Here is an 11,375-nt window from a genome sequence, read left to right as displayed (position 1 = left end):
TGAACCAAAGAAAGCAAGGCAGGATGGCGCTGAACTTCTATCCCTCTCCCTTGCCCCAAAGTCCACTTCTCTACCTCTTGCCATCATTCTAATAAGTCCTTCCACTTTCCCTTCAAAGAATAATCTGAAAATTGATTTTGATACTGGAGGCCATTCGCTTAGCATCAAGCAGTCCAACCAGCTAGGTTTTGTGGAACAAGTTCAAGGACAAAATCTATAATGAGGGAAGAATTAGAGTGAGGGCTCCAAAATGGGATATATGAGACCAAACTGACCTTTTGCAACCCTCTTCATTCATACCAGCATCTGAACGAAGGTCTCACCTTGGATATGTTCTCTTCATGAGTAGGCAAAGTAGTAATCACGTACTTTCCAGGGTTCAGTGGTATCATTTTTGTATAATAAGTCACTAAATCTTGAGGAAGCAAGAGAGAATCAGAAGGCTGAGAGGCTCAGCTGATATGGTGCTGGCACCAGTCCCTCCCCCAGTGATAGTAATGCTATCTCCATCACAGATAGATCTTTCTGCCTTCATTTTCCCTAGAATTACTACTGTCAATCATACCTTGGTCAAAGGAGTTACTCTGGATGTTAAGATCTTGCTGGGAGGCATCATATCCTTTCTTCATTCTTGGCTGCAGAATTAGGTCAGTGATTATTTGAGGCTGAAGAGGTAAAAGGGACAATAGACAGGGGCATAGATGGGTCTGGTTGCGGGTGCATAACTTATCTGGAGTCTAAATTACCTTTACCTGTTCCACCTTTTCTGACTTTAGCTCCTTCTGCAGAGAGTGAGGTACATCAGATGTGCTGATAAAGATTGAGATCTGTAGACAGCACAAGGGGCTGAGTTAGCATAAAAATCTCTGACCCCCCAAGATTATACAAGACCTTACTCCTGGTCTGCCCATTTTTCTCTAAACTAGACCTGGTTATGACATTGACACACACCCTTTCATTATTGTTGTCCAAAAGCTTGTCACTGATCATCTTCAGTTCAAAGGCAGTGCTGGCATTGTTGACAAAGAACTGGGCTTGCATTTTCTCATAGCGGAACTAGATATAAGGATGAGAGAACTAGAATGTGAGGCCATACCATTGCTTATCTACCCTTTCTACTGTCTCGATTCTTCTCATCCTCCTTACTGTCTTCACTTACCTCGACTGGAGTGAAAGGGACACTGCATTGGCTCTGAATCAAATTTAGCAGCCACTCCTCATCATATTTTATGCCAAATGGAATCTAGGAGCAAGGAAAAAGGAGAGAAGAGACTGACATAATGGAATGTAAAGGTAAGTTCAAGCATTTATTTTCAGCCTTTTTTTCCAAGCCTTAAAATTTAAAGTTCTAAAGATAGGACACATTCCAATACAGTATTTCTAGCTTTTATACCAGACACAGATTTGCTAAATACCCTTTCTCTTCACTCAAATTATTTCTTTCAAATAATCAACTTCAGAGATTTAACATGAGCTACAAATTTTCATCATTAATTTCCAAAGATCTTAAGCTTCTGTTATAAGAGACCCACACTGCTCCTTTCCTGGAACTTGTGTGTGTGTGTGTGTGTATATATATATATATATATATATATATATATCCCAGCTTGGCCCTGAATTTATGATCCTCCTACCTCTGCCTCCAAAGTTCTGGGATTATGGATATGCAATCACTAATCCCAGATGACTTGCCCCTTTGACAGGGACCCCAGAGAATCAACTCCAACAACTCAGACTTAAGAGAAACTGAGGTATCCAATGCTAGTTACTCCATTTCCTTAGTATTCATTTCTCCTTTCAAATACAGTCTCCTCCATTCTTCATGCAGTCAGCCTACTCCATTTATATTGCCCCTCTGAATTTTCCCTTAAACAATCTACGATGTTAATTGCTGGTAATAAAAAGAACACATTACCAACTTTCCATATGCAGAAAAGCTCTGGTGTTTTCTACTTCAGCCCAGTATAATTCTCTCTGTTTATCTTCTACCAATTATTAGATCAATTTTGTTAGGATACTCACTGTGACCTTGAACCAGTTCCCAAAGTTCACATCCTGCTCAGTCTTCTGCTTTCTTCTCTCTGGGGGGTTTTGACTTTCCATCACCTTCCCTTGGGTTTTGTTTTGTTTGTTTGAGTAGGTTCTCTGACGATGGGATGGGATAGCATAAGGAATGCTGTGAGAAAATGGAGAAAATGAAGTCCTCTTGATATATGCAGAAATTCTCCTATTCACATTTTGTTTGCCCCACTGGTACTAGGGCTACACATTGTTCAATCATTAATCTCATCCTATTGTTTTTCACTCTATCAGGTTAGGGAGAAGAATAACATATTTAACTAGCAGGCTAAATTCCTAAGTATTTCACTGACTAAAACATTCCAGTCATGCTGACTGGTCACTTACTATCTTCTTCCACGTGGTTCCATGGAGGCAACACTTGTTGGATCTCTGTCTTGCTGCTGCAGGAAGAAAGTAGGCAGGCCTGTAGTGACTTTTTCAGAGCAAGTGGGAAGTCTCCTTTGAAAACTCCGGCATTTTTCTCTTTTCTCAGTACATTTAGTTTTGGAATTGTGCCCTTAAATTGAGAAACAACACTAATGTGGAATAACAGAAAAAGTTCTAGGGAAATAGAACTACTAATGAAGGGATATCACTGCTTGGTAACAAAGAAATCCATCATAGTGCCAAACAGGTTGAGAGGACTTCTCTGTAGTTCTACTTCCTGGAATGTGGAGTATAGTGAGATTAAGGATCTGATCTGATGTTAGCACCTGCTTTGCCATTTTCATGCTAGATGACCTGAGACATGTGATTTATCATTTCTGAACCTCACCTCCCTCCCCTGAGGGGTAATAAAAATTCACCTTGAAAGTTTGCTGTTATGGTTCAATGATCAAAGATAATGCCTTCTTTCCCTTCCTGAAAGAAGAACTAGACAAGTGAAAAGTAAAGCTAAAAAATACAGTATGTATCTTAAATACATGAATTTTTGGAAAGTGACCAAAGGGGAAAGAATTAAAGGAAATGTAATGAGCGCGTCTAACACACAGTTTGAGTCTCAGAAATAAGGAAAGAAAATGGTAAGGAAACATTCTTTCAAGAGGTCTTAGTTGAGAAGTTTCCAAATTAACAAGACACCAAGTCAATAGAAAAACTGTCAATGGGAGAAAAAGTGTGCTTAAAGCAAAAAACATTCCTACACAAAAAACACACATTTCATAATAATATTCATGTTACAAAACCTGGGAAGAAATCTGGCCAGAAAACTTAAACCAAAATAATATTAAAAGTCCTTCCTCAAATAGAAGAATGTCATTACAGATGCAAAAAAGATTAATGCTATTTGTGAATATATAGGCAAATCTAAGTGAATACGAACTATATAACATAAATATAATTTCTTCTAAGGTGTTACTATACAATTAAAATGCATGACAATAAATTGAGAGAGGATAACCAGTTTCACAGTGTTCCAACATTCCTGCAAAATATGATGAGAGTCAAATGAACATTAAATTGTACTAAGGCAAAGATATATACATATATAGTAATCTTAAGAATAAACAGTACAAGAGTTGTGAAAGTTTACTGCAATTAAGCAAATAGTTAAAATATCAATCATTTTAATCATTTTAAAAGAAAAGAGAATGTAAGAAATTTGGAACAGGAAAAATAAATATACAAAACCGAACACAGATAGCTCACACCTGTAATACTAGCTACTCAGAAAGCTGCGATCTGAGGATCATGGTTCGAAGCTAGCCTGGGAAGGAAAGCCCATGAGACTCCTATATCCAATAAACTACTCAAAAAAAGCTAGAAGTGAATTATGGTTCAAGTGGTAGAGCATTAGCCTTTGCACAAAAGAAGCTCAAGGACATTGCCCAATCCCTGAGTTCAAGCCCCAGAACCAGCATAAAAAATAAAATAAAAATAACTACAATAAATAAACAACAATAATATGGTTTACTTGAACCACATTATCTATAATTTAAGGATAAGCTAAATTAAATATTCCTAATTGAAAGTTAAACAGAATCAGATTGCATAAAAAAGTCTCCATTAAATTTCCTATAAAAACACATGTAAAATCCAGAGCTGGTTGTTCAAACTTGTAATCCTAGCTAATCAGGAGGCTGAAATCTAAGTGTTATGGTTCAAATCCAGTCTGGGCAAGAAAGTTCATGAGACTCGTATCTTCAATTAACCACCAAGAAGCTTGAAGTGGATCTATGGCTTTACTAGCCTTGAGCATAGAAATTTGGAGAAAGTGTCCAGTGTTCAAGCCCCAGGACGAGCACACAAAAAAGTAAATAAAAAAAGTAAAATGCATGTAAAATCTAATGATACAGAAAATTTTAAATGAACAATATAGCAAAACATCTGAAAGCTAAAAAAGATGATCTCATAGAAGTAGAGAAAATGGTGATTAGCGGAAACTAGGAAGATTGAGAAGGCATGGGCAAGAGGAATGGATAAAGAAGAGTTTATAGGCACACATCTGGAGAGAAGGAGTAACTTCTAATGTTCTATATAGCATGTCATGGTAACAGTGCAATCGAATGTGTGTTTCAGAATAGCTAGTAGAGAGAATCATGTAGAACATGAAGAAATAAGAAAATATTTAAAACAATATTTAAGCTCTGATCAGAACATTATAAATTGTACACATGTATTGAAATATCACTCTACTGCATGAATATAATTAATACATGCCAATTAAAACTTATCTTAAAACTGAAAACTATACACAATTTATGCACTATATTTGAAGAATTAATAAGAGAGAAGTGTATGTTAAAGAAAGAAATGCTATGGCAAAGAGAGACATTACATAATAATAATTTGAAAGAACAAATTTTGTTCTTTTTTATTTTTCTGTCAGTCATAGAGTTGGAATTTAGGGTCTGGGCACTGTCCCTGAGCTCTTTTGCACAAGGCTAGTGCCCTACCACTTTGAGCCACAGCTGTACTTCCAGTTTATGCGTGCTTAATTGGAGATAAGAGTCTCACTGAGCCACCTGCCAGTGGCTCACGCCTGTAATCCTAGGTTCCGGAGACTGAGTTCTGAGAATCAGGATCCAAAGCCAACACCGGCAGGAAAGTCTGTGAGACTCTTACCTCCAATAAAGTGCTCAGAAAAATCTGGAAGTGGTACTGTAGGTCAAGCAGTAGAGCACTAACCCTGAAGACACAGAGGCTTTGGGAAAGTGCCCTGGCCCTGAGTTCAAGCCCCAGGACCTGCAAAAGAAAGAAAGAACAAGTCTCTCCTGCTTTCCTGCCTGGGCTGACTGTGAACCTTCAAGCCTCAGATCTCCACATCCTGAGTAGCTAGGATTACAGGCATGAGCCACCAGCACCTGGATAAAATTCTAAATTTTTATGCATGTTTTAACATAGAACAAAACATATAAAATAGCAGAAGCTGGCTAAAGAAAATAGAGAAATTTAAATCTTACTATATAACAAAAGAATCTGGAAAAACTTCAGCTCTATGGGGAAGATTTAAACATGAGTAACAAGCTTAGTACGGTGTTCCATGTCTATAGTCTCAGATATAGACTGAGACACTTCTGACACTTGAAGTAGGAGGGTCACTTTAGCTCAGGAGTTCCTGAATAAGATCTCCCTGCCCCCTCAAAATGTATTTAGTTAACATGGAAAACTCCATGTAAATCTACATAGAACATTTCAGAAGCAGGTATGCGATAGATGATAAAGTACATTTCTAGAACCTCCTATGCGGTAATAAAGTGTACCCTAAATAGTTGGTGCGGTGTTGGCAGCGTCACTAGTAGCCTTGCTGCCCCTCTTTTACCACTAGGAACATGCAAAGATTGTTCATTTCCAACACTCCGTGCTCTAGGCGGCAGAAATTAATCATTTCCCAAATCCTGGATAGGAGAAGACCACACGCTGGCCCTTTTCCCTCAAACGGGGGGAAAAAACACTCATCACTTTAGGTAAACCACAAGAAGAGATGTTTTTCCGGGTGGAAACAGAGGTATCTTAGGACCTCCTTGGCTCTTATCTTGTGGAAAGTGCAAAACAAACAGCCTACACCTTTGCCACCCCCACCCCTATCTCCATCTAAGTGGGAAATGCGGCTGTGTCCTGCAGGAAGAGGGGGCACAAAATCTCTCTGGCCTCATGTTGACCAACTCACCCATGATACGTCCCACAAGCAGTATCTTGTCACCAGTGTCCTCACAGGTTTCTCCGAGGAATCTGTGTGCCCTAGAGCTGAGTTTGGGAAAGATTGAGGAAGGCTGCTCAGGAAGATACCAGCAGGTTCCCCGCCATTGCTCTTCCAGAGCCACACTAAGATGGAGTCCTTAGAGGAAGTTTCAACCCTTGGAGCATAGAGAGGAGAGCCCTTGGCGATAGAGAAGACTTGTTCTTACTATCCGCCAGTTTCCCACCAGTTAAACATCTAGGGAGATGTTTCCAATTTATCCACCTCTTCAGATTCAGCCAGTAAGAAAACTTGAGGTGCAAGAAAATGTTGCTACAAATGCCCCGGGAACTCAGCATTGCAGACTGGGTATTGGTTACACTACATTGTATTTTTTCATCCTGCAAGAGCACAGACTCTGAGTATCTACTGTAGGCTTGGCACTGTACTCTGTACTTGCTATATCATATCTGTGTTTTTACTTATTCTTTACAAAGGGAATCTTAAATTCATCAGCTTTTTGGAGTTACTGGGGCTCACTGAGAGGCAGGTACTTATCTAGAGTCATCCAAATGCTACCTGGACAAACGTACTGGAACTGACAACTGCAGAATGGGATGGTCTCTCCATGCACAGCTTTACTAAAGCCATGCAATATGAGAAGCCTTATTGAGCTAGGAGAAAGTTACAGAAAATTCTTAAAAATTAACTCTAGCCCATCACAAAGAGACAACAAAAGGAAAGAGAGAGAGGAAGAAGGAGGAACAACAGAGAAGGTGGAGGAAGAGGAAAGAAGAGGGATAGAAGGAGGGAAGAAAGGATGGAAGGAAGGAAGGAGGGAGGGAAGGAAGGAGGGAAGGAAGGAGGGAAGGAAGGATGGAAGGAAGGAAGGAGAAAGAGAAGGATAAAAGAAAGCAAGTTAGCTAGTTCAAGATCACTGTATAGAGACTAGAAAACAAGAAGGTAATTTTATAGCTGCCTGTACAGGTTATACAAAGAGATTTAGTGCAGAAAGTTTCAGTCTTGGAGGCTTTTCAAGAAGAGAAAAGAAGAAAGGCTTGGACTTCAGTGCACCAGCCAGAACTCCTTGTTGGCAATTCCTTCCCTAGGTCTCTCTAACCTGAGAAACAAAATTCAGCCTCTGAGTAAGCTACAAAGTAATCCATGTGTGTGTGTGTATAAATATTTTGGGTGAAAGAAATATAAGATACAAAATTTTTCAGGTCCCTTTTTATTACCTTCACTATAGGAAGACTCAGCAAGAGGAGTCATCTATGAAGCAGTCTGAGCCACTGCTAGGTACAGAATCTGCTTGCATGTTAATTGTGAACTACTAACCTTCATAATTGTGAAAAACATATTTCTTTTGTGTGTGTGTGCCAGTCCATGGGCTTGAACCCAGGGCCTGGGATTCTTTTTATCTGATCTTCTTTTGCTCAAGGCAAAAAAGCCACAGAGCCAGTTCCAGCTTTTTCTGAGTAGTTTAAGGGAGATAAGAGTCTCACGGATTTTCCTGCCTGGATTGGCTTTTAACCACGATCCTCAGCTTTCAGTTATCTGAGTAGCTAGGATTGCAAGCATGAGCCACCAAACCCTGGTAAAATATATTTGTTTTATTTATAAATTATCAACTTTAAGACATTTGTCATGGCAAACCAAAGAAAGAAAATATACTAAAAGATATATACATACATACATACATACATATATACATACATATACATTGTCAATTAGTGATTACATGCTTTCAAATATTACCTAAACCACAAAATTGTGTAAAATTGTTGAATCACAAATATTAAAGTGTTTACTTAGAAACTGAAATAATTCTAAATCTTCCATCTATAAGAGCTCTTTAATAGACTCACAGGTATCCTAGACACCCAAGGCACATAGATTAGTATTCATTTTTCATTATGTGTCTTCATGGTCTGGGTAAGTGTCCTCCAAAGGCCATTTATTAAAGGCTTAGTCTTCAGAGTAACACCATTGGGAGGTGGAGGAAACTCTAGGAGACTCAGACTAGTGGGAGGTTCATTGGGAGCTTGTCTTTGAAGAGGATTCTGGAAGCCTTGTTCTCTTCATCTCTTTGTTTCCTGACTCATGAGATAACCAGTTTGCTTTCCCACATTCTCTGTATATGTCCATATGAATTCTAGGACTAATTTTGCTGTATCTGCAAATAATGATTTGGGGATTTTGATGGATATGGCATTGAAGCTGTAAATTGATTTGGGTTGTTTGGCCATTTTCACAGCACTAACTCTGCCAACCCATGAATAGGGGAGTTTTTTTTCATTTTCTGGCATCTTCTTCAAATTCGTTCTTCAGTGTCTTATTGTTTTCACTATAGAACTCTTTCACCTCCTTATTTATGTTTACACCTAGGTATAAAGCTATTGTGAATGGAATTGTTTTGAGTTATTTCTTTCCCAGCCTGCTCACTGTTGCCATAGAGAAGAGCTACTGGTTTTTCATGGTAACTTTATACTAGCCAGAAGAATAAAGCAAAAGAAAAAAACAGAAACTATTTAAACAGAGAAAGAAGTCAAATTATTCCTATTTGCAAGATGATTTGATTTAAATTATAATGATTCCATCAAAAAACTTAAATCTATTTACCAGATCATCAGTGTCGGTAATAGTTCATAATTGGCAAGTACCACATACATGAGCTGTATTTTTAAAGTAACCATTATTTTAGAAATACATGAAAAAACAGACACATAAGAGATTTATAAAAAAAGAGATTTATAAAAATATATTTGGAATCTTAACATGTGCCTATTCTTTAGGAAGAGAAGATAGTATGTTGGCACCATGTGGATTTGCTGGTATCTGAGTAGCTGAGCAGAGCCCAGTCAGTCCAATTGCTGCTCTCTTAAAGATAATCTTTTATAGCCAGGCACTGTAATCCTAGCTACCCAGGAGGCTGAGATCTGAGGAGCGCAGTTTAAAGATATCCCAAGCAGGAAGGTCTGTGGGACTTTCATCTCTAATCACTAAAAATCTGAAGGTGGAGCTATAGCTCTAGTTATAGAGTGTTAGCCTTGAGCAAAAACAGTCAGGGACAACACCCAAGCCCCGAGTTCGAGCTTCAGAACCAGTACTAAAAAAAGGGGAAAAAGAAGGTAACCTTTTATAAAATAATATTATGGACTTACTATAAATGATATTTTGGTTAAATTTTATCTCATTTAACTCAGAAGCTTTACTTCCTACATGTTATTAACCTCAATAATCAGATTAATATCCAGACACAATTGATGAAACAGCTTTGTAAGGCCTTCTGAGTAATGAAATCTAGAATTACTCTAAAACTTTTCCATTTTATCATAAAGCCTTCAGGACTCTGATTCTTCTAATCTGAGTCCTGGAAGTTGATGTTTCCCCAGAATACTGCTCAATTTCCATGACAATGAACTATACTTTTTAAGTAAATCTGTTATCAAAATTTAAAGCATTTTCTAAGCCAGATGTGATGACATATGTCTGTAACTTTGGAGCCCAAGAGGCTGAGGCAGAAGGATGGTGAGTTTCAGGCCTGCAACAAGAAGTAAGGAAGTATAAATGATAATTGAGAAAAATAACATGAATTAGGAAAGTAGGCTAGGGCTGAGATGTAGTTCAGTGCAAAGTCCTTGCCTGTTGCAAGTGAAATTTCCTGGGTTTAATCGCCAGTACCAAAAAAGAAAAGACAAAAAATAGAGTTGGAAAAAAAAAAGAAAGTAAGCTAAAGATGAGCACTCAAAATCTGATTGCCATTTTGAATATGTAAATATAAATGTACATTTCTATATATAAGTACAAGTTCATGTTCAGCCCATGGATATATACACTGATAAAATATGTACCAAACTATGGACAGAGGCTCCATTTGGATCAGGAGATGAGGATCAGGAAGGTAGGAGCTATAAGATAGTGTCACTTCCTTACTTTTTAAGATTGTCACTCTTTTTTTTTTGGTATATCCAGGCTTCCTGAAATAATGGTTAACATTCCTAAAACATGCTTCACTTTCTGTAAAAAAGTGTGGAAAGCACCACTCTCATGAAGTAACACAGTACAAAAAAGGCAAAGATTCTCTGAATGCCCAGAGAAAGTATCATTATGACAGGAAGCAGAGTGGCTATGTTGGTCAGATTAAGCCAGTTTTCTAGAAAAAAAGCTAAGACTACAAACAAGATTGTGTTGAGACTTGAATGTGTTGAGCCCAACTGCACATTTAAGGGAATGCTGCCTACTAAGAGCTACAAGTATTTCAAACTTGGCAGACAAAAGAAGAGAAAGGGGCAAGTGATCCATTTCTAAGCTTCAGCTTAGAAGACCGTATAACCATGGGGTCTAACTTCAAACTTTTATGAAAATAAAAGCATGAGGTCTACACTCCAACTTCTGTTATAAAGACAATGAAATCACAAGGTCAAGTGAAAAAGAAGTCACAAATCAGAAAAATCATTAAGACAAATAATTTGAAGAAAATAAGTTTATAATTGGATTGGCAGAAAAGATGTACATGTTGGAAAGAGGCAGAACTGAGCAATAACTTAAAGTGGCAAAGACTTTCAGTATCATTGCAGTAGGGGAGACTTCAGTATAGAACTGAGCTTAGTTTCAAATACACCATGTGTGAGTGTGGGCAGTTAGCCAAGGAGCGGAGTGAGCAGTATAGGGATTCTTGATAATCTGACTTGCCAGGCTTCTTGATAAAAACAGGGCAAAGTGATCAGGTATATCAATGGTAGGAGATGAGAAACTAGATCATATATGGAGAATGATCAGATGACAAGAAGAGGTGATAAAATAAGCAATGTTGTATCTATGACTTGCTTCAGCAGGCCAAAGATAAGCTCCAGGTTAAAAAGGGGGATTCAGAAGAATCTAAGTTTGGTCAAGAAACTTTTTTGTACTAGACATATATTTACTGCTTTTGAAGTAGACACAAAATACAGTTTGTGCGAAAGAAACCTAAAAATAATTGGCTTGCCATAGTAGATGCATAGGTGTAATTGTATATGCATTCATGTGTGTATGTATGTATGTATGTATGTATGTATGATGAAAAACACTGAAGTTGTGTATTCTGTATTCCTAAGTCTCAAACTCCATCACTCCATATATGCACTCACAGGTAGCCTTCTCTCCATCCAACTCAGAGATTTGACCTCTTACCTGGGGACTTGGAGAGACTGGACAG

At 38.1% G+C, this 11,375-nt stretch overlaps 1 protein-coding gene and 1 pseudogene across 1 annotated transcript; one reads left to right on the top strand and one right to left on the bottom strand.

Moving 5' to 3' along the window:
- Positions 1-143: 143 nt before the first annotated feature.
- Nxf3 (nuclear RNA export factor 3) lies at positions 144-6,217 on the bottom strand. The gene is made up of 9 exons (XM_048336977.1): positions 6,170-6,217; positions 2,407-2,578; positions 2,023-2,176; positions 1,160-1,243; positions 952-1,056; positions 747-827; positions 566-635; positions 324-415; positions 144-214 (listed from the first exon to the last, which is right to left on the bottom strand). Exons 1-9 carry the CDS (start codon positions 6,171-6,173, stop codon positions 182-184), a joined length of 795 nt encoding a protein of 264 aa, XP_048192934.1. The 5' UTR covers positions 6,174-6,217; the 3' UTR covers positions 144-181.
- Positions 6,218-10,166: 3,949 nt separating this feature from the next.
- LOC125344311 lies at positions 10,167-10,489 on the top strand (annotated as a pseudogene).
- Positions 10,490-11,375: the final 886 nt, after the last annotated feature.

The sequence above is a fragment of the Perognathus longimembris genome, chromosome 28 (genome assembly GCF_023159225.1).
Source record: "Perognathus longimembris pacificus isolate PPM17 chromosome 28, ASM2315922v1, whole genome shotgun sequence".
NCBI lineage: Eukaryota > Metazoa > Chordata > Mammalia > Rodentia > Heteromyidae > Perognathus > Perognathus longimembris.
The sequence above is the reverse complement of the archived record's forward strand: the minus strand, read 5'-3'. Positions and strand labels throughout refer to the sequence as shown.